Genomic DNA, 23,283 nt, shown 5'->3' on the forward strand with positions numbered 1-23,283 from the left:
CAAACATTCGCAAGTCCCGGCTCCCCGCATCTGTTCCGGCCGCTGGTGCTGCTCCCATCCCTCCCGCAGCCCCGGCTCTCCAGCACCCGCGGACCATGCAGTTTATCCGAGTTTTGAAATTTTCGTTGATCACAAAATTTCTCACCACTGAGCGTGAGAAATTTCTGATGAGTGTGAGGGCGTGAGAGTTTGCTTGAGGGCGTGAGTCTCACGCTCAAAGCGTGAGAGTTGTCAGCCCTGCCTAATGTCCTGCAGGAAGAGAAATCCCTTTCCCTTGTTCCTGCTAACCCTGCATGTGATACTGTCCCCACGGTTGACTCTAAACCGTAATTGGGAATGAAAAACAAATATTGCTTTGTCACTGAGATCCACCCCCTGAAATGAGCATATCCACAAACGAGTACAGAAATCAATTTAAAAGATTATTTTTTACAAATGGTGTGTTGCCTTTAAGGGTGGCACGGTGGTGCAGCTGGTTGAGATGCTGCCTCACAGCGCCAGAGACCCAGGTTCAATCTTGACCTCGGGTGTTGTCCATGTGGAGATTGCTTGTTGTCCCTGTGACTGAGTGGTTTTCCTCTGGGTGCTCCAGTTTCCTGCCACACCCCACAGTTGAGTGCTTGGCCTCTAAAATTGTCCCGAAGGTGTAGGGAGTGGATGAGAAAGTGGGATAACATAGAACTACCATAACCAGCTAATCAATGGTCGGTGTGGACTCGGTGGGCTAAAGGGCCTGTTTCAATGCTGTGCCTAAATAAACTGAGTGGCTGAATCATGCAATAAAGCTTGTTCCATGTTTCTTTCCCTCCCTCAAATGTAAATTCAAACCTACTTTAAATTTTAAGTGTAGATTTTACTTTGCACCATTTCATGTCTTTGGAGACTGTATTTTATTTTATTTTTATTTACAAATGCTTTTTCCTCTATTTCTCTTTTCATTAGGGGTTTATGTGGAGAAAAACAAACCATTGGGTCCCTACTGACCAAATGTGCTCGTTCATCTATGCAGAACGGAGTGAAAATGTTCAGCTCTAGACGACCAGTTTGATGAAATATAAAATTTATGAAACCATCAGAAAGATGTACGTCAAATGCGACAAGTGCTTGTGTTCTGCTCCCTCCATCCTCCACAGAAGTGACATTTGAACATGCATTCTTCCTTAAAGTTGTATATTTTGCCAATACACAAGAGGCAGAATGTATTGTTTTAGTTGTTGACAAATGTAAATGTTACATTGCTGTTAATTATGTCCTGTGAGCAGGCAGATACTTTGTACTTTTGTCCTAGATTGACAATAAAAAACTGTTTAAATTATAACGATTCTTTCTTTATTCTTTCTAAATTCTTTCTTCATTGTACTTTAGTGTCTACACATTTATGCTGATTTTTCGGACTAGACAAGGGACAATAATAAATAAAAAAACATTGTAAACCCCCCCGCAACTTCACTCTGGTGTCTCAGCCGTGCTGATCCGGGCCAGACTCCTCGCACGCTGTGGAAGGAACAGAGGCATCTTTTCACTTTTATTGTGATTTATTTCTCTTTTTAATGCTGAATATCTGATAGAACGCTGAATAATAGACAGTTGTTTCGGCGGGTTAGGGATGTCAAAGAGCGTTGGAACTGCATTCCAATTTAGCCTGTTCTTGGTCTGCTTGTTGGAAAACTGGTCAAGTTCGAAGTGCTCAGAACAAAGACTGCAGTTATTTGACAAGTACTCCGTAGTTCAGTGTAGGAGATCATGTCGACGAGTATTCTGAACCTACTGTTGACATCTGAAATTACAGAAAATATCATGCAGACTTTATAAAATTCTCAGTACAAAACAGAGTCAATATGTTCTTATTCTGCATTAAATAACAGAGAAGTAGAAAGAAAATGCTCTTGGGGAGAAGATTTTTACAAGGATGTTGCCATGAGACCTCGACTGTATCTGAGACAAAGGGGAGCACCCAGCTCTAAGATCTCAGCTATAGTGAGAGTTCGGGCAGACTTAATAAAATTCTCAGTACAAAACAGAGTCAATATCTTCTTATTCTGCATTAAATAACAGAGGGGCAAAAATAAAATGCTCTTGAAGAGAGGATTTTTAAGAGGATGCTGCCATGAGGACTCGCCTATCTGAGCTCTATGATCTAACCTACAGTGAGAGATTGAACAGGCTAATTAAAATTTTCAATATGCCACAGAAAGTAATAAATGTTTTCTTACCTTTCCTCCTTAGTGGGGAACCTGAAGAAAGACAAGTCGGGTAGCCTACATTGGCGATTGGAGCAATTTACAGCAGAGCAGTATGCAACACTAGTAGACATGGACGCCATGGCCAAAGCAAAGATACGAGTGCAGAGACTGAAGCAAAGACGGAGGCTGGTTACGGAAATGGGGCCGAAAATTACCCATGAATCTTCCCATGACCGTACTACATCTTTTTTGTCGAGTGGTCTATCTTGCTATAGGATCTTTGACTCCAACTGCACCAGAGAGATCCACTGCTAAGGAGGAGAATGACCACAGGCACAAGAGAACACCACCACCTGCTGTTCATCTTAAATTAAACACCATCTGAACTTGGAAAATATTTTGCATTCCTTCATTTTCAAAAATGTGAAATTCCATACCCAATAGCACTGGTGGTACCATCAGCAGAGGTACTGTAGGCATTCATGAAAGCGGCTCACCACCAAGTTCTCGATGGCAGTTAAGGGTGGGCATTGCCAACAATTGCCATGTCCTATAAATCAGCAAAAGAAACAAGTGTAATATTTCCCTCCAGCTGCCCAACATTTCCGTGCTGACTTGAAGGTTCTTCAAGAGTACTGCACCAGTGGTGCAAATTCATCTTGACTTATATAATACGAAGTCGGAAGATTGCGTCTGGATTTGTTCGTCATGCATTTCACTTATTGGAATGTCACATGGCTTCATTTAACTGCTCGCCTGTTCTGCACTCCGATTCTGAAAGAGTTAAGGGCCTGTCCCACTTGGGGGTCATTTACGCGACAGGCCGGTAGTGACTGACGTGTGACGGTCGCGCGCGTCATCATGCGTCCGCACAGCCGCCTGGAGCGCGTGACGTCATTTGAAGATAGACACAAAATGCAGGAGTAACTCAGCAGGACCGGCAGCATCTCTGGCGAGAAGGAATGGATGATGTTTCGGGTCGAGACTCTTCTTCAGTCTGAAGAAGGTTCTTGATCTGAAACGTCACCCATTGCTTCTCTCCAGAGAAGCTGCCGGTCCCGCTGAGTTACTCCAGCATTTTGTGTCTATCTCCAATCGTCTTGTGCCCTGGGAGTAGGAGTGGGGACGGATCCGGATCCGCAATGGCCGAGCTCGATGATCGTTTGCCTGCTTCTGCTGCTGTTGGAGGTGAGACGTTACGCCGCGCCAGGGTCTTGGGCCTGTCTCACTTTGGCCGTCTATTACGCGACAGCCCGGTGGCGCGTGAAGATTTCGTTCAGGACGAAGTCCACACTCCTCCACGCCACTCCACACCACTCCATGCACCCGCCCCGCGCTACCCATACGCTAGCAGGTTGCGTAAATGGTGCACAAATGACGGCCAAGTGGGACAGGCCCTTTACGGAGGGAATTCAGCAAAGTGGAAGCATCGATCGCTCAATGGTCGCTTGTGTAGGAAGGGACTGCAGATGCTGTTTGAAACCGAAGGTGGACACAAAATGCTGGAGCAACTCAGTGGGACAGACAGCGTCTCTGGAGAGAAGGAATGGATGACGTTTCGGGTCGAGACCCATCTTCAGCCTGCAGAAGGGTCTCGACACGAAACATCACTCATTCCGTCTCTCCAAACATGCTATCTGTCCCGCTCAATAGTCGAGCTCAGTTTCACGAACGAGGAACGCTGCCCTCTTGAGTACTGTTTCCAGATAGCAGAGGCGCATAATAATTTCTACTGCAAGGGGTCCTTAATATGTTTCAATTGATCCTTGTCGGTGCTTAGGATATCCTGAGTTTATGAACGCATGTGTAAACTTTTTGGAAAAACAAAACTTTTGTAAATTAGCTCCTTGTTTATCTGCAATTGTTTAATAGGGGGGTTGCGCGTAAGGTCATAAGGTCAAAGGGCATGGCGCACAGAGTAGCTCAAGCCTTCTGGAGTACAAGGCAGCTTCCGGCATACACTAGTAACACAGGAAACACATACGTTATTACCTGTTAAAAACCGCCAAAATGGTCAATATTTGCGCTGTAAAAAATTGTGGAAATAGGGGTAACTGAGGGAAAACCACCAAAATCACTGCTGCTCACTGACTTGCGAAAGAGCAGCGTGCCGGCGGATTGAGGGCTAGTCCTGGCCCTGACCATTCGGGGCTGGAGGGTGTCTGAGCGGTCTGAACCCGAGCACCAAGGTGTAAGCAGCCGAAGGAGCAGATCGCTGTCCGGCCACGGCTGCCCTCCGCCCCGTCTCCCCCTGGCCGCACTGTCACGGGCTGTGGGTCGGCAGCGCCCACACACGGGGCCGGGTGGAGCGGGGCCGCGGCTCCGGACAGCGGACACACAGGGGCCATAAACCCGGCAATGTCAGCTGCTGCAGAGTTGGGGACAGTCTGGACCCTCCGCCCACCCAGAGTCACTGACCGCGCTGCAACAGCACCGGACCCCGACCCCTACCACCACACGGGGTGATTCACCCCACCCCCCAACCCACACACGTCAATTGGTACACATGACAATAAACTAAACTGGATAATGTTTTATAATAAGTGTTTTATTTTGGACGTGGTCTATCAAGTACAAAAGCAGAAATACTGGAAGAAGTGAATGATGTCGGCTGTTCATGTGTTCCAGAGACGTTGTCTGACCCTCTCAGGTTTTTTTCTATTCAGAATAAAATATATGTGCAAAAACCAAATGTGCAAAAACTGTTCATACATTTTCCTTGACAATGTATTCAGTAGTGTCATACTCAGTAGTGTTCACACTTATCTTTGGCGCTGCCTGACCCGCTGAGTTACTCCAGCACTTTGTGTCTTCTTTTGTAAACCAGCACCTGCAATCCCTTGTGTCTAGTGTGTAAAAAAGAAACCATTTAACATTTTGTGCCAGTGACCCTTCCTCAGCACTAGGGGCGGGGGGCAAGGGGCAAGTTTCAGATTTCTACAGATCTGTAGTTTTAATTCTATTCCATTTAATGCAACAGCACCCAGTAACAATAGTACATCGTACAATAACTCCTGCACATCGGCGAGACCAAATGTGAACTTGGTGACTGTTTCATTGAACACTTGCGCTCGGTGCACCTAGGCCTACGAAATCACCTGGTAACCAACCATTTTAACTCCCCATCCCATTCCTCATCTACGGCATCTGGCGTTCCTGATGTGGCCTCCTGTACATTGGCGAGACCAAGCATAGACTTGGTGATCGTTTCAGGCCCGAACACTTGTGCTTGAACCACCAAGGATAACTGGATCTCCCGGTTGCTAACCATTTTATTTCCCCTTCCCATTCCCATTCTGATCTTTGGATCCTAGGCCTCTATTGCCAGAGTGAGGCCACACCTGCAAATTAAAAAAGCGCCTAATATTTCGCTTGGGTTGCTTACAACCCAGCGGTATGAACATCAAATTCTCTATTATCACACTCAGAAGAGAGTATTTTAGACATAGACGTGGACATAGAAAATAGGTGCAGGAGGAGGCCATTCGGCCCTTCGAGCCAGCACCGACATTCATTGTGATCATGGCTGATCGTCCCTAATCAATAACCCGTGCCTGCCTTCTCATTTCCCTTGATTCCACTAGCCCCTAGAGCTCTATCTAACTCTCTTAAATCCATCCAGTGATTTGGCCTCCACTGCCCTCTGTGGCAGGGAATTCCACAAATTCACAACTTTCTGGGTGAAAATGTTTTTTCTCACCTCAGTCTTAAATGGCCTCCTCTTTATTCTAAGACTGTGGCCCCTGGTTCTGGACTCGCCCAACATTGAAAACATTTTTCCTGCATCTAGCCCTTTTATAATTGTATATGTTTCTATAAGATGCCCCCTCATCCTAAATTCCAGTGAATACAAGGTTTCCAAGATTTAATGCATCTCGTGCAAGGTCATTATTCCTCGACACCACTTTGCCAATGGTCTGGACTCAGTATGGGTGATACTGTGATTCTTGTCTATATTAGTGTATTGACTCTGATTCCTCCAGTCTTATTTAGATCTTGATATTGAATCAGTAACTGATTTATATCATACGGTCTAATTCCTATTTTCTTATTCATGCTCATAGGTTGGTGCCCCCTTCATGTGTATATATAAAACATATCATTTTCAACCTTCATCATTTGAAGTGGTTGAGTTGTGGACCAGACTGACATTTGGTATTGATGTGTCATTGGTGTACTGTAACTAACCATTTTGCTGCTTCTGCTCTCAGGAGTCTGCTGCCCGCTCTCCTAAGGGGTTGTTGTTTTCCCGGTACGCCCTTCTGTGTTGCAGCGTCCTTTCTCAGATGGCCGTTGCGATCCACCGGAGGGGTTGTTTTCCGGCATGTTATACTGGTGACTTTCGAGTGTGACGTTCAGTAGTGGTAATGTTCTTCTTTTGGATGCTGTTTGTAGCGATGTTACAAAACTTACCTTCAGCGGCGCTGCAGTTCTGCCACTGGCCGTGTGCGTGACTTTAGCGCCTTTGAGGGGAGGGGGGGCGGGATTAAAATGCCATTTTCTCCTGCCTGTCGGAGGCGAACCTCCTCGGGCTGTCAGCTGCTGCAGAACAATCGACCGGACTTCCGTTCTCTGAATTTTTAAAAATACATCGCTGGACAATTTAATTGCTGGAGTAAAATAAAAAGCTACTTCTAATGCCCTCAATGCCTACAACGGGACGGATCTCAAGTAGGGGATAAAACATACATTATTTTAAAACATACAAGTCATTTATTTTACATATAAACTTGCTTCTTAGGATGACTTTAATCCAAATTTAATTGGCGAAAATGTGATTTTGGCCCCATATGAACCGGCAGTATTTTTCCTGCCGAAATGAGGTTCAAATTCACTGCAACCGCAACGTTCCAATCGATCGCGTTCCACAAAAACCCACTCGCAAGATGATTTAAATGCCCATTAACTTACGGGAATTAAACATTAAATTCCTTCCATTTGGCCTATAAATTCATGACAATGAGATTTTAAAATCACGTTATATTGTGAATTCTTTTGTGAATGTTATTTGGACACTTAGGCTATTTAAAAATGTTAGCCTTTTCTTAAGAAATGGATCGGTTTAGATCTAGTAATTGAATTTTGTAATTAGCTACAATTAGGTAACTAACTACTTATATGCTTTAATTTCAGGTCATCCAAGTAAGATTGTTGCATATTTGTTTCAGAATGCTTCAATCCATAATAACTGAAAATTTCATTCAGTTCTCTTAATTTTTAAGGAAGTTATGGGCTTTTGACTGTCCTGGATCACAGCTTTTGAGTTAAGTCAATGGAAAAGCAATAGGGAACAGGATGCTAATTTCCGAGTATGAAAATGGCCATAACGTTTTAAATACTGAAGATATGAAAGTGAATTAGGTGTCAAATTAAACTTCTTTTTATGCTTTATCTGATGGGATAAATTGCAGACTTGATTTTTTAAATCTCAAAATTTTGTAACATTGCTACTGTTTGGTCTTGATTACTGGTCCACGAACATACGGAGTGTCGATGTGTAGTGAAGTTGGAGACACGTGTTGCGAATGTCTTAAACCGGTTTATTTTAAGATATTTCATGATACCGTCATTCTCCACCACCCACTTGACTCCTACGACAAAACCAAAGTACTCCACATCTTGTCCTTTTGACTATCTTCTAACTTGCTCGGTCAGATGTTATTTTTGACTCTTTTCTTGCCCGGCCTTGAGAGATTGGTCATTGTTTTACTCCGGCACTTGGTGTCTCTGTTTGGTACTATAAACCATCATCTGCAGTGCTTTGATGCTGCCAACAATTGCTCATCCCGGCGGCCATTCTTCCCACCACTCCGCTCCTACCCCCCTGCTGACGTCACCCCCCCCCGCGGCATCGTCGCCTTCCCCCGCATGCGCGCCTCGCACCGCCGATGGAGGGGGGGGGAGGGGAGAAGGACACATGGGTTGGAGTTCTCTCTGAACACCTACGATATCAAAAATAAATAATTCTCAAGTTATTATGCGGGGGGGATTTGTTGTTGTTGACCGTTCGAAGCCGCAAGGCTTAAATTAAAACAAAAAAAATAAAACCCATCGGTAACTTTGAACTGCGGAGGTGAAAGGTTATAGTCAAAATGGCTGCGGCGGCAGGCGGCGGTTGGCGATGGCGCGCGCCCGGCTGCTGACAGTTGGCGACCCCCCTGCTCGCGCCCCAGCGCCCTGGTCCACACAACCCGCCCCCCCCCTAGTCTCCCCTTGCCCGGTCTCCCTCTCCACCCCCCCCCCCCCTAGTCTCCCCTTGCCCGGTCTCCCTCCCCTCGCCCGGTCTCCCCCTCCACCCCCCCCCCCCTAGTCTCCCCTCGCCCGGTCTCTCTCTCCCTCCCCCTCCACATCCCCCCTCCAGCTCTCACATTCTCACTCTCAACGGCCGACAGTCCCTCATCTCCAACCGTCTGCACCCAGTGACCCGGCACAACCTCCTTGTCCCCGCCCGGTATCTGCAGCCTAGCACCCACCCGACAACCGCATCTGGTCAGCCCTAGCACGGTAACATCCCCTCTGGTAACTCCACGTCTTCTAGTCCGGCTCCCCTCCCTCTCTCAACAGACGACGGTCCCTCACCTCCAACCATTTGCACCCTGGTGATCCGGCACAACGCCCCCGCCTTAGTACCCACCCAACAACCTCGCCCGGTAACCCCCTGCCCCTTGGCTGTGACCCCGGTGGCCGTCTGCCGATCCCTCCACACGGCCGTCAAGAGCCCAGTGATCCTTCAACCCCTCCCGACCCCCACACGCACCCGGCAGCTCAACGCTGATTATTCACCCAATCGTTCAGACACGGAATGGATCCTTTCGACTGCCCCCGTGTTTGAGATGAGAGAAGGTGGCGCGGACTGGCGAGGAATTTGATCAAAAGGAAGAGCGGCCGGAGACATGAACAGGAAGAAAGGCGATAAGGGGTTCGAGAGCCCAAGGCCCTATAAGTTATAAGTATCTTCCTTCTGTTGGTTCTGTATTTAAGTGTAACTTTTCCTGGTCCAGCATCCACACGGCAATTTGAGAAAAGCAGGATAGGCAGCTTTAAGGTCTGCACAGAGGCTCTTGGAATAAAGAGAAGTGAAGGGCATTGCCTAAGAAAGGTGTTGAAGGGATATGAGACGTAACAATTTATATTTATTTAACATCTTTACATTTGTAAAAGCACTTCAGGATCCTTCCACACGTGTTACATTGTGTGGTATAGGGAAAACATCTAAGGTCAGTAGTAATGAACAGCTGAATGAGTTTAGGATAGAATCCAAAGCTACAGGACCAAGACAACTTATTTTTCTCCGGCATTGGATATTGAGAGTGCACAAATGGGCAGAGTTGGATAGACATGACTTTTAGCTGTAAGACTTGTGTTCAAAGTAAGGCTAACTAGAAGAGCATTGGTAAAGATTTGTTTGAATATAACTAAAATATCATCGAGGTAGTAATAGAGACAGGAGGCGTGGGTGCAAATAACACAATGACGATCTTCATTCTCATGCGCTTTTGCTATTGTCGAGGTCTTGCACTTCTTTCTGTTTATGAAGAACCTGATAAGAACGATAGTTAATTTAATTCTAAATGGACAAAAATGTAAATTTAAGATTTGGCAGTAGAGGAGCGAAGGCAGGGGCATGAGATCATTGAGATTATAAGAAGATAAAAATTGGTTGACGATGTAGACCATACCCATAAATCTGCACCACCATTCAATAAATTTGCATGAGTTCGTGTTGTTCAACTGCTTTGGCAAACAAATAAAAACGCAGATGCTGTCATCTAGCTAGGCCACATGCCTGTGCAATGTTATCAGTTTCAATAACATTACCTCTCAAACCTTTAACTACCATTGAGTGCAATCTTTACTTGATCTTACCTTTTAAGAGCAAAATCCTCATTCACAAAATCAACAGTAAAGCTATACTTCACTGAATAGAAGGCAAGTACATGTCTTATTATGTGTACATGACTTCAAATGACACTCAGCAAAACTTGCTTACCCTTGTACTCCAACCTTTGTGCAAATCTCCAGAGTACCTGTCTGTAAATAAACAAGCTTCAAAGCTGTCTTGGATGGATTGACTGGGCTTATATTCACTGGAATTTAGAAGGATGAGAGGGTATCTTATAAAAACATATACAGTTATTAAGGGATTGGGACTGGTTAGATGCAGGAAAAATGTTCCCGATGTTGTGGGGAGTCCAGAACTAGGGGGTCACAGTTTAAGAATAAGGGCTAGGCAATCGTGACTTGGGACTCTTTATCCTAACCAAATAAACTTGTGAATAAAGTGCTTTGTATTGAATTTTGGATGAAAATGAAATTGATCATGAATAACCTGTAAACATATTTAGATTTGAGCGCCACTCTTTCCCCATCTACCTCCCAACTCCATCCTACGTCACATGTATGGATTCACTAATAATAAAAAATAATAAAGAGGGAAAAGAAGAGGCAGGAGGTGAGGACGGAGAGTGGGAGAGGAGGGGTGAGTGTGGGAGGTAGGGAGTGGGGAATAGAGGGAGAGTAGGGAGGTGAGGAGGAATAGTGGGGGGGATAAGGTGAGGTGAGTGGGGGAGGTGGCGGATAGAGGGATAGGAGGGAGTGACATAGTAGGGGAAAGGAGAGGGAGAGAGAGGTGAGGGAGGGATTGGAGGAGGGGAGGGGAAAGAAGGGGAAATGAGCTGCGCCTGTGCAGTCGGGGCCTATGGGTGAGAGGTGGAATATTGCGTTGGACCGAGCCTCCTGTGTGACAGGGACTCAACGGGTCCCGCTTAGTTTAGTTATAGAACTCAATTTAAAGAACGAAAATGCAAACATTGAACAGTTATATAATAAATTCATGCAACCTGGTATATTACAGAACCAAGATGATCAGACTTGGCTTCTCAATGGTGAAAGTTATATGTGTTGAAGCCAAGTTCTGTGAACATAATTTTTTAATTCCTTCACAAAAATAATTTGAGATGAATGTTTAGTGATAATTGCTTGCAGAGTCTGGGGTGATAGTGGGAGTGGAGTGGGAGCTGGGGTGGTGTTTTTATGGGGGAAGCTTAGAAGGCTGAAACTATAATGAATTATGAAGTAACTTATTCTGTATATGATAATGGAACCCAATTGGAAATATTTTTAGCTATTTCACATGAATAACTTGATCTCATTGTTTTGAGGAGGTGATAAAGCTGATTGATGAGGGTAGCGTGGTTGATGTTGTCTACATGGATTTTAATCAGGCGTTTTATAAGGTTCCCCATGGTAGGCTGATCCAGAAGATTAATATGCACAAGATTAGCAGTGACTTGGTTGTATGGATTCAGAACGAATTACTGATAGATGTCAGAGGGTTGTGGTGGAAGAACAGTATTCAGGCTGGAGATTTTGTTTAGCTTCGTTTACTTTAGAGATAAACTTGGAAACTGGCCCTTCGTCCTACTAGGTCCGTGCTGACCAGCGATCATCATACACTAGTTCTGTCCTACAAACTAGAGACAATTTACAGAAGCCAATAACATACAAACCCGCACGTCTTTGGAATGTGGGAAAAAACCCACGCGGTCACAGGGAGACTCCATGTAGACAGCAGCCAAGGTCAGGATCAAACCGGAGTCTCTGGCACTGAACGGCAGCAACTCTACTGCTGTGCCGCACCTGTGTCACCCCTAGCATATACTCCACTGGTCACTTGAATATTGTCCTTATAGTTGGTTAGTAAGTTTGAAGAAGATACCGCTGGGGTTATGGACTGTGAAGCACGTTGACAAAGTATACAGCGCGATACAGATCCGCTGCAGAAATGGGCAGAGAAATGGCAGATGGAGTTTAATCTGAGCAAGTGTGAGGTGTTGCTCTTTGGGAGGTCAAATGTAAGGGGAAAATATACAATTAACGGCATGACCCAAAACAGTATTGATGTGCTGAGGGATCTTGGAGGACCAAGTTCATCACTTGTTGAAAGTGGCAACACAAGTAGATGGAGTGGTAAAGAAAGCATATAGTGTGCTTGGTTTCATAGGTCGTGGCATTGAGTATGAGGAAATAAGTCATGATGCAACTTTACAGGACTGTGGATAGGCTGCATTTAGAATATTGTGTGCTGTAAATTACCCCTTAGTGTGAGGTAACAGCAAATTTAATTATTCTTCCATTGGAGTTTTAAAAGAATTGCAGGGGTATAAGGAAATGAAAGAAGGAATAAAGCTAATGAAATTACCCCCTTTCCCCCTTTGCAGCAAGGATATGGAGGCCCTGTTAAGGGTGCTGAGAAGGGGTAGACATGGATTGTTTTTTCTGGAACACCAGAGATTGCGGGGAGACCTGAAAGAAACATATTAAATTATGAGGCATATATAGGGTAGACTGTCAGAACCTTTTTTCCCAGAGTGGAAAAATCATAAAAGGGTGAGAGGGTCAAAGTTTAAAGAAGATGCACGGAGCAAGCTTTTTTACCAAGAGAATGGGAGTGCCTGGAACATGATGCTGAGGTGGTACCTGATAAATGCCAATAAATAATTTGTCTAATATATTTTGGAGTAATTTGTTAAAAATGTTTAGTTTCTTAATATTTTTGCTAATAATGATTTTTACATTAGCATTTTTTTACTTTGAGTGTAAATTTGTATTGTGCCGTTAAATTTGTTGGTAGTCCTAAACTTGGAAAAGATCCTTACCACGTTTGACAGTGGCATTCTTCCTATTAGTAGTGCGAGGCCTGAAATAACTCACATTTTCATTCAGTATAAGTAATATGTCCTACCCAAACTGCTTGAATTATTGCAGTAGTTTAAATTAATAAATTTGAATGAATGCTGTATACTGAACTGTCATTTACTTTTGATTTGTATCTTTATACAACTCACCAGGTGGTCTGCATAAATAATATAAACTTTCAGAGGAAGTCTGTCATAGTAAGTACTGTCATTTTTTCCTAAATTTTTGTGCAAAATATATATTCAGACATTCTAAACAGAGCTCCTTTATGTTTTATGTTTGCAGGGATATGTGGAGTTGACCATTTTCCCATTAGTTGCAAACCTCAGTAGAATTAAACTGAATAGCAAGCAATGTCGGATTTACAGAGTAAGAATAAATGATTTGGAAGCTGCTTTCATTTACAATGATCCAACTTTGGAGGTCTGCCACCACGAATCAAAGCAGTGAGTATGATATTAACACTGTGCTCAAACTAAGAATGGTGAAAAACAAGGCTGCTCCTGAAAGGGCAGAGTTAAAACTAGGCTTGCAAGTGGAAAATGAGCCAAAGTTTCTCAGTCAAATAAATCTTTATTGATTTTTAGACACCCAATTTTCATAAATTGTGATTTAACACCATTGAATTATGTTTGAAAATAAATCTTAGAAATGTTGCCAATTACAATTTGCTAGCTATGTCACAAGAAGAGAGATTAAGCAAAATGTGGAATGATCCCCCTAAAAGGCACAAAATTCTTAAAGTACCGGACAACATTGATGTAATGTTGATGTTGCCTGGCTGTAGTTTCTGGAACCAGGGTTCAGGATCAACAAGTAAGAGATCGGTCATTCAGTAACCTGAGTTGAGAAAACGTCTTTTCTATCAGAGGGCAGTGAATCTTTGAAATTCTGTCATCAAGAAGACGCTGGGATCACGGAATATTTTCAAAATCTTTAGATATGAAGCAAATTAAGGCATATATGGTGTTGAAGTCAGCCATGATCTTATTGAATGCATGACTCTCACTGTTTCTTAACTTCTTAGGTTCAATTTTGAAATACTAATGAGGTGGAGGATTGCAAAATAACAATTCTATCTGAAAGTATAAATACAAAGAACTGCAGATGCTAGTTAATACACAAAGGGAAACAAAGTGCTGGAGTAATGTGAAAATGATTTGTATTGGGATATGGTTGCTAGGAGCTATCTAAAGATAGTGGAGTCAGAGGATATGGGGAGAAGGCAGGAACTGAATGGGGATGATCAGCCATGATCACATTGAATGGCGGTGCTGGCTCGAAGGGCCGAATGGCTTACTCCTGCACCTATTGTCTGTTGTCTATTGAGCTGGCAGTCCAAGTATAATGTCTTCGGGTATGAATTTTGGAAATCATTTGTTGGAAGGCTACAGTGCAACGGATGCCAGGCTTTGTTAAGTTTGGATGTGCAATTCCAACATGATCTACAGGATAACAGGTTATCTAGGTTTTATGTAAGGACTGCTTTAGTGCTTCACCATATTCTTGACTGGTATCAAACATGTTATTAGTTGTGCACTTGGATGGGATTCTAGAATTTGAAGTGGGCAGGCAAGTTGTGCAGGCAAGCCTTCCGGTTGGAGGGGGGAGGGATTATAAAATCCGAAAGTTTGGGTGTGGCTCAGTCTCTGCAAGATGGGGGAGGAAGAGGTCACGACTGTGTCTGAGCTGTGAATCAACTGAACACACTGAATGTCTACTGAACTGTGAGTGTGGTGTTTATGTGGTGTTTTGTGTGGTTTTATAGTGGTTTTATGGTGGTTTCACCCTGCTTGAAATGGTATGAAATTGCATTTGAATGTGGTGGCCTGGCACCCTGCATGAAATGGTATGAAACTGCACTTGAATTTGGTGGCCTTGCACCCTGCTTGAAGTGGTAGGAAACTGCACTTGAGTTTGGTGGCCCTGAACCCTGCTTGAAGTGGTATGAAACTGCACTTGAATTTGGTGGCCTTGCACCCTGCTTGAAGTGGTCGGAAACTGCACGAATTCGGTGGCCTTGCACCCTGCTTGAAGTGGTAGGAAACTGCACTTGAATTTGATGGCCTTGCACCCTGCTTGAAATGGTAGGAAACTGCATTTGAATTTGGTTGCCTTGCACCCTGGTTGAAATGGAATTTCAAGGAATAGCCGTGAGTCAACTGCTAGCCCACCAGCCTTGAGTGAGCTGCCAGCACATCAGGCTTGAGTGACTGAGCTGCCACCCCAAGAATCCATTTGGCCCACAATGTCCATACTAGCCCTCTGGACACCAGTCCCTTCAGCCCATAATACCCATACTAGCGCTCCAGAAAGCCCCCCCCCCCCCCCACTGGCCACCAATATTGGAATTGGTGGAGAGGTGGAATATTGCTTTGGGGGACCAGCCCTCCCGTGTGAACATGGGACCCAACGGGTCCCACTTGGTCTAGTAATTTTATGTGTCTAGTAATTACTACTAGTCTAGCAGTTTTATATGTTTCTATAAGATCCGCCCTCATTCTTCTAAACTCCAGCCAATGTTTCCTCATATGACCTATATAAAAAGCTGGAGAAAGAGAGAGAAACAAGTTAACAGAATGACCACTAGCTGATCAATTGTTGGTTTTAGAGACATTGCTACTGAACACTTATAGACTGCGTTCAGTTGATCCAAGGGGATGAGTATGTTTTGTAAAGTGAGGATCATTTCAAACTAATTCAATTGCCTTTGTTGAGGGTGCCATTAGCTTCATTAGGTTTTTAGGAGGTACTTGATAATGCCACTAGCATGTGAAAATTACCAAAAAATGGAAATGCAGGTAATTGGAAATAAAGTAATGAAATGGACTGATAATTGGGAGATCCGGGGTATAGAAAATAAGGATAAACTGTGGGTTCTGTTTCGGGAAATTACAGGTATTTGTTTCCAGCACCTCATCTTGTGGATGAAGATATAGAGAGTCAAGCATTCAAAGCTTCAAATTAAGTTAGTAAATCGTATAGTTTGCAGTTGGAAGTTTTAAAAAGAACAGACTGTGCTAGATGGCATTCTACATGGGCAATTACAAAGTTCTCGAGTTTGAATCGGAGAAACTGTCAATTTTATTTGGGACTGTAAAACACAGTACACTGGTTGAGATACAGTGCCCTCCATAATGTTTGGGACAAAGACCCATCATTTATCTATTCGCCTCCGAACTCCACAATGTGAGATTTGTCACAGAAAAAAATCACATGTGGTTAAAGTGCACATTGTCAGATTTTAATAAAATCCATTTTTATACATTTTGGTTTCACCATGTAGAAATGACAGCAGTGTTTATACATAGTCTCCCCATTTCAGGGCACCATAATGTTTGGGACACAGCAATGTCTTGTAAATGAAAGTAGTCATGTTTAGTATTTTGTTGCATATCCTTTGCATGCAATGACTGCTTGAAGTTTGTGATTCATGGTCATCACCAGTTGCTGGGTGTCTTCTCTGTTGGTGCTCTGCCAGGCCTGTATTGCAGCCATCTTTAGCTTATGCTTTTTTGGAGGCTAGTCCCCTTCAGTTTTCACTTCAGCATATAAAAGGCATGCTCAATTGAGTTCAAATCGGGTGATTGACTTGGCCACTCATGAGTTGACCATTTTTTAGCTTTGAAAAACTTCTTTGTTGCTTTAGCAGTATGTTTGGGATCATTGTCTTGCTGTAGAATAAAATGCCGGCCAATGAGTTTTGAGGCATTGTAAGAACTTGAGCAGATAGGATGTGTCTAGACACTTCAGAAGTCATTATGCTACTACCATCAGCAGTTGTATCACCAATGAAGATAAGTGAGCCAGTACCTTCAGCAGCCATACATGCCCAGGCCATAACACCCTCATCACCGTGTTTCACGGGTGAGGTGGTATGCTTTGGATCTTGGGCAGTTCCTTCTCTCGTGCATACTTTGTTCCTGCCATCACTCCAGTCCTCAAACAACTTCACTGGCTTCCCATCTCCCACCGGATCAACTACAAAATCCTGATCCTCACCTACAAAGCCCTCCACCATCTGGCCCCCCCATATCTCACTGACCTCCTCTCCCCCTACCAACCCTCACGGTCCCTCAGATCCACATCAGCCGGTCTCCTCTCCATCCACAAGTCCAACCTCCGCAGTTTTGGGGACAGAGCCTTCTCCAGGGCAGCTCCCAGGCTCTGGAACTCCCTCCCCCAACTGATCCGCAATTCCGTGTCCCTCACCATCTTCCAGTCCCGCCTCAAGACCCATCTCTTCACCTCTGCCTATCCTTAGCCCCATGTCCCCCTCCCTTTTCATCTGTGCATTAATTGCCTCATATTGTGTTTTGTATTGAATTCTGTCTTTACTTTGTGTACTAGTCATGTCTCTACTATTTATTTCATTCCCCTTACATGTTTTTTCTCTACCTGCTAAATTTTTGTAAGGTGTCCTTGAGACTCTTGAAAGGCGCCCATAAATAAAATGTATTATTATTATTATTATTATTATTATTATTATTATTATTATTATTATTATTATTATATAAGTTAATCTTCCTCTCATCTGTCCACAAGACCTTTTTCCAGAACTGTGGTTGCTCTTTTAAGTACTTATTGTCAAACTTTAACCTGGCCATACTATTTTTGCAGCTAACCAGTGGTTTGCATCTTGCACTGTAGCCTCTGTATTTCTGCAGACAGTGGTCATTGATAATTCCACACGTGACTCCTGAAGAGTGTTTCTGATCTGTCGGACAGGTGTTTGGGGATTTTTCTTTATTATAGAGAGAATTCTTCTGTCATCAGCTGTGGAGGTCTTCCTTGGCCTGCCAGTCCCTTTGCGATTAGTAGGCTCACCAGTGCTCTCTTTCTTAATGATGTTCCAAACAGTTGATTTTGGTAAGCCTAGGATTTGGCTGATGTCTCTAACAGTTTTATTCTTGTTTCTCAGTCTCATAATGGCTTCTTTGACTTTCATTGGCACAAATTTGGTCCTCATGTTGATAAACAGCAATAAAAGTTTCCAAAGCTGATGGAAAGACTAGAGGAAAGACTAGGTGCTGAGAGCTCTCTTATTAAGGAGGCAATTAAACGCATTAAGGAGGCAATTAAACGCACCTGATCAACTGCAAACGCCCTTGAAGCCATGTATTCCAAACATTATGGTGCCCTGAAATGGGGGTCTGTATATAACACAGCTGTAATTTCTACATGGTGAAACCAAAATGTATAAAAATGGACTTTAATTAAAATCTGACAATGTGCACTTTAACCACATGTGAATTTTTCTATTACAAATCTCAAATTGTGGAGTACAGAGGCAAATAAATAAATGATGGTCTTTGTCCCAAACATTATGGAGGGTAGGAGGGTACTGTATATACACGTTGCAAATTGTTTGTCCAGGGCAATGAGTGATTTATTGAGAACTACGAGACACAGGAGGTACAGGTGAGGAATCCATCTATGACAGCGGGGGAAATCGTGTTTAATAAAGAAAGAACACATCTTGGATGTCCTACAATGGAAAGTCTCATTTTGCGAGCAGATGCAACTGAGAAATTTGGAGTTGGGGATAGAGTCTTTGCAGATAAAGATAAATTCTTCTGTGGTAGTAAACTTGGTCAGGAGATTTGATCTTGAAATTAGAGTGAAGTTCTTTAGTAGAATTACCATTCAGGTGAAGGGTAATGGAAAAAGAAACATTCTGTCAAACATGAGTGGATGTTGAATCAATCAAAACTTTCAGTTATAAATTTTTGGGCAAGACCATTTGGAAGATAGTTTTGAAGCCCTGGTCAGCTATAACCTTGTTTTTTTGTGGAACCAGATGGAGAGGCTGAAATCCTATGCAAAGGACTGATTTTTATACACAATACGGAAATGTCCAAATTGTAACGCTGTTTCTGTTCCTGGTGTACTTTTTTATGCAATCAATAAATACTTAGAATGACACAGAGGAAACAATTCAGTCCATGCTGGGCCCAAACATGCAATCCTATCATTTTTATTTCCCTTGCAATTTACTTTCCCTCGGGTGTCTAACACCTCTTCGATTTATTTTCAACCATTAACCATAAGTAATTTACAGTGTAGGAATGAACTGCAAATGCTGGTTTAAATCGAAGGTAGACACAAAATGCTGGAGTAACTCAGCGGGACAGGCAGCATCTCTGGATAGAAGGAATGGGTGATGTTTCAGGTCGAGAACCATCTTCAGACTGTCACCCATTCCTTCTCTCCAGAGATGCTGCCTGTCCTGCTGAGTTACTCCAACATTTTGTGACTACCCCAAGGTAATTTACAGTAGTCAATTAATCCCCAATATGGCAGAGAATCAGAACATGCAGCAGAAATACACATGTTCACGGAGGATATACAAAATCTGTGGTCATGGAGGATGTGATTTTAAGATGTGATTTTGAAAGGATATATCTGGTGAAGGTAAAAAGGAAGCATTAGGAGAAGGGGAGGTGCAACGACACCGAGGTGTCCTTGTAGATCAGTCACTGAAAGTAAGCATGCAGCACAGCAGGCAGTGAAGAAAGCAAATGGCATGTTGGCCTTCATAGCGAGAGGATTTGAGTATAGGAGCAAGGAGGTCTCAAACATTATGGAGGGCATTGTATGATGAAAGAATGGATCGACTGGGCTTATACTCACTGGAATTTAGGATGAGAGAGGATCTTATAGAAACATCTATATTACTAAAACTGATCTTGACCGCTTTTGGCCCACTGTGCTGCGATTTCCGACAGAACGCCGCCACCTACGGCCGTCATTTTTGGCCACCTCGCTCAGAGCCCCCCTCCACCTTAGGTGAATTTTTCCCATTGATGACAAATCAGAGAGATATTAATGTTTTAAAAAAATTCACCATTCTCTCTGCTGCCCCTGCTGGAGGGAGGGGGAGGGACTATAAAACCTCACTCAGTCTCTGCAAGATGGATGAAGCCAAGGGTCATGTCTCTCTGAGCTCTGAATAACACTGAATAACAAATGTCTACACAACTGTGAGTCCCCTTAATGTGCTTTGAAAATGAAAATATGGTTTGTTTGAAGTAAAAAGGCACTGCCTGCAAATGGTTGTTTGGGTGCTTTGGCTTGAAGTTGAAATGCACTGCAAATGGTGGCTTGGGTGCTTTGGCTTGAAGTTGAAAGGCTCCACTTACTGCAAATGGTGGCTTGGGTGCTTTGGCTGGAAGTTGAAAGGCACTACTTACTGCAAATGGTGGCTTGGGTTCTTTGGCTTGAAGTTTAAAGGCACTACTTACTGCAAATGGTGGCTTGGGTGCTATAGCTTGAAGTTGAAAGGCATTACTTACTGCAAATGGTGGCATGAAGTTGAAAGGCACTACTTACTGCAAATGGTGACTTGAGAGCTTTGGCTTGAAGTTGATAGGCACTACTTACTGCAAATGGTGGCTTGGGTGCATTGGCTTGAAGTTGAAAGGCACTACTTACTGCAAATGGTGGCATGAAGTTGAAAGGCACTAATTACTGCAAATGGTGGCTTGGGTGCTTTGGCTTGAAGTTGATAGGCACTACATACTGCAAATGGCGGCATGAAGTTGAAAGGCACTACTTACTGCAAATGGTGACGAGAGCTTTGGCTTGAAGTTGAAAGGCACTATTTACTGCAAATGGTGGCTTGGGTGCTTTGGCTTTAAGTTGAAAGGCACATCTTACTGCAAATGGTGGCTTGGGTGCTTTGGCTTGAAATTGAAAGGCACTACTTACTGCAAATGGTAGCATGACGTTGAAAGGCACTACTTACTGCAAATGGTGGCTTGGGTGCTTTGGCTTGAAGTTGAAAGGCACTACTTACTGCAAATGGTGGCGTGGGTGCATTGGCTTGAAGTTGAAAGGCACTACTTACTGCAAATGTTGGCATGAAGTTGAAAGGCACTACTTACTGCAAATGTTGGCTTGGGTGCTTTGGCTTGAAGTTGATAGGGACTACTTACTGCAAAAGGTGGATTGGGTGCTTTGGCTTGAAGTTGAAAGGCACTACTTACTGCAAATGGCGGCTTGGGTGCTTTGGCTTGAAGTTGAAAGGCACTACTTACTGCAAAAGGCGGTTTGGGTGCTTTGGCTTGAAGTTAAAAGGCACTACTTACGGCAAATGGTGGCTTGAATGCTTTGGCTTGAAGTTTAAAGGCACTACTGCAAATGCACTTACTTCCTGTTTGCACTGTATATTGATTTTAGATAAAAAGCTACCACTTACGGTTGTGATTTTTGGCCATCTTACTCCGCTGAGCAGGTGCAGAGAATTCTTCCCATCAATGAAAAATAAAAGTGTTATTAGTTTTTTTTAAATGTTGAGAATCTCTCTCCTGTCAATCACGCCATGAAATCCACACCTTTTCAGGTGGGAGGGGGAGGGGCTATAAAACCCGGAAGTGTGGGTGTGGCTCAGTCTCTGCATGATGGGGGAGGGAGAGGTCACGACTCTGTCTGAGCTGTGAATCGACTGAACACACTGAATGTCTACTGACTATGAGTTTGGTGTTTTTGTGTGATTTTATGGTGGTTTCATCCAGCATGAAATGGAATGAAACTGCACTTGAATTTGGTGGCCTTGCACCCTGCTTGAAGTGGAATGAAACTGCACTTGAATTTGGCGGCCTTGCATCCTGCTTGAAGTGGTATGAAAATGCACTGAATTTGGTGGCCTTGCACCCTGCTTGAAGTGGTTGGAAACTGCACTTGAATTTGGTGACCTTGCACCCTGCTCAAAGTGGTAAGAAACTGCACTTGAATTTGGTGGCCTTGCACCCTGCTTGAAAAGGAATTTCAAGGAATAGTCATGAGTCAACTGCCAGCCCACCAGCCGTGAGTGAGCTGCCAGCAGATCAGACTTGAGGGACTGAGCTGCCACCCCAAGAAGCAATACCAGCACTCCAGAAAGCCCCCCCACTGGCCACCAATATTGGAATTGGTGGAGAGGTGGAATATTGCGCCGGGGGACCAGCCCTCCCGTGTGAACATGGGACCCAACGGGTCCCACTTAGTCTAGTATAAAATTAATGTTTTGGACAGGCTAGATGCAGGAGAAATGTTCCCGATGTTGGGGGAGTCCAGAACCAGGATTCACAGTTTAAGAATAAGGGGTAGGCCATTTCGGACTGATACGAGTTAAAACTTTTTCAGCCAGAGAGTTGTGAATCTGTCTGAATTCTCAGCCACAGAAGACAGTGGAGGCCAATTCACTGGATGTATTCAAGAAAGAGTTGGATAGCGCTCTTGGGGCTAACGGAATCAAGGGATATGGGGAGAAAGCAGGAACAGGGTACTGATTCTGGTTGATCAGCCATGATCATGTTGAATGGCGGTGCTGGTCGAAGGGCCGAGTGGCCTACTCCACCTATTTTCTCTGTTTCTATGTTTCTAATGCTTAGTGAAATTAATCTCAGGCTTGGAAAAATTAATTGTAAGTGTGTTATGCTCGCCAGCATTTAAAATGATGTTGATTTGGGTGGAATTGGTTGAAGAATCATTAAACTTTCATTTCTCTGTAAAAATATTAAACATAGCCTATTACCTTTGTTAAAAACAACAAATACGAACATAAAGCACAGTCAGCAAGTAGTTTGGCTGAAATGTGGAATTATCTGTTAATATGGTTAACATATTACCTATGGCTCAGTGGCTCCTTGGCTGACTATAGTGTGATCCTTCTGAAAGAAATGAAATGATAGACGTGCAAGAAGTGCAAAACGCAGCGAAAAGTAAAATAAATCATACCCATGTAATTTGAAGTTTAAACATGAGGAGTAACATTAATATTTACCATGTTTAAATTTTGAAGGTAACATTTCAGTGTTTCTCAGATTATGGAATTAATACTAATTTTGTTATAATTGCATTCCATATGATAACATGCATGGTTATCTTTGCAGTCCTTACAGCCAACATTATTCTTTTTTAACTTGTTTGTATGATTAAAACAGGTTTTCAACAAATCTGAAGAAATACTCAGTGCAAAAATCTATACCTATTAAGTTTGGAATAAATACATAACAATTTTTACTTTATTTTTAAGCCTTTTCTGTTGGTTTGCCTGACCAGCTGACAGTATTGTAGAGTTTTAAAATATGAAGCATATACATTTTCATTTGTTCTTTTGTTCTCCAGGCGAAATCTTAATTACTTTTCCAATGCCTATGCAGCAGCAGTCAGTGCGGTTGACCCTGACACTGGAAATGGAGAGCTGTGTATTAAGGTTCCATCTGAACTGTGGAAACATGCTGATGGTAAGTATTAAAGGAATCTTTGACTGCAGGCTTTCAGTAAGTTATTTGTTATACTGGATGATCTTGGAACCAAATTCTCATATGATCATGGCAGACTTATGAAATTGAATTCAATAAATCTTCTAATGAGTGGACTGGCATGGAATGGTTTGATTATGCATTTAATAATATAA

The 23,283-nt window shown here is 43.3% G+C and overlaps 2 protein-coding genes and 1 long non-coding RNA gene across 7 annotated transcripts in view; 2 read left to right on the plus strand and 1 right to left on the minus strand.

Moving 5' to 3' along the window:
* Nucleotides 1–1,318, plus strand: part of dscc1 (DNA replication and sister chromatid cohesion 1) — a 34,813-nt gene extending 33,495 nt beyond the window's left edge. For both annotated transcript variants that reach the window (XM_033019191.1, XM_033019190.1), the window contains one exon: nt 943–1,318. In XM_033019191.1, the coding sequence (XP_032875082.1) occupies nt 943–1,048 (106 nt within the window). In that variant the 3' untranslated portion in view covers nt 1,049–1,318. The remainder of the gene's footprint in view (nt 1–942) is intronic.
* Nucleotides 1,307–2,817, minus strand: LOC116971968. Of its 2 annotated transcripts, XR_004411673.1 has the most exons (3): nt 2,621–2,817; nt 2,214–2,494; nt 1,307–1,777 (listed from the first exon to the last, which is right to left on the minus strand). It is a non-coding gene; the product is annotated as an uncharacterized LOC116971968 (long non-coding RNA). The 2 variants fall into 2 exon arrangements; XR_004411672.1 differs by lacking the exon at nt 2,621–2,817 and having other exon boundaries at nt 2,214–2,570.
* Nucleotides 2,818–8,645: 5,828 nt separating this feature from the next.
* The window catches only part of taf2 (TATA-box binding protein associated factor 2), a 122,450-nt gene continuing 107,812 nt past the window's right edge, over nt 8,646–23,283 (plus strand). The window contains exons 1-4 of one of the 3 annotated variants that reach the window (XM_033019192.1): nt 8,646–9,129; nt 13,024–13,078; nt 13,167–13,327; nt 22,992–23,110. In XM_033019192.1, coding sequence (XP_032875083.1) covers nt 9,077–9,129; nt 13,024–13,078; nt 13,167–13,327; nt 22,992–23,110 — 388 coding nt within the window. In that variant the 5' untranslated portion in view covers nt 8,646–9,076. Of the gene's footprint in view, nt 9,134–13,023; nt 13,079–13,166; nt 13,328–22,991; nt 23,111–23,283 lie in introns of all 3 variants that reach the window. The other 2 variants (XM_033019194.1, XM_033019193.1) reach the window with 2 other exon arrangements.

This window comes from Amblyraja radiata, chromosome 4 (assembly GCF_010909765.2).
Source record: "Amblyraja radiata isolate CabotCenter1 chromosome 4, sAmbRad1.1.pri, whole genome shotgun sequence".
Taxonomy (NCBI): Eukaryota; Metazoa; Chordata; class Chondrichthyes; order Rajiformes; family Rajidae; genus Amblyraja; species Amblyraja radiata.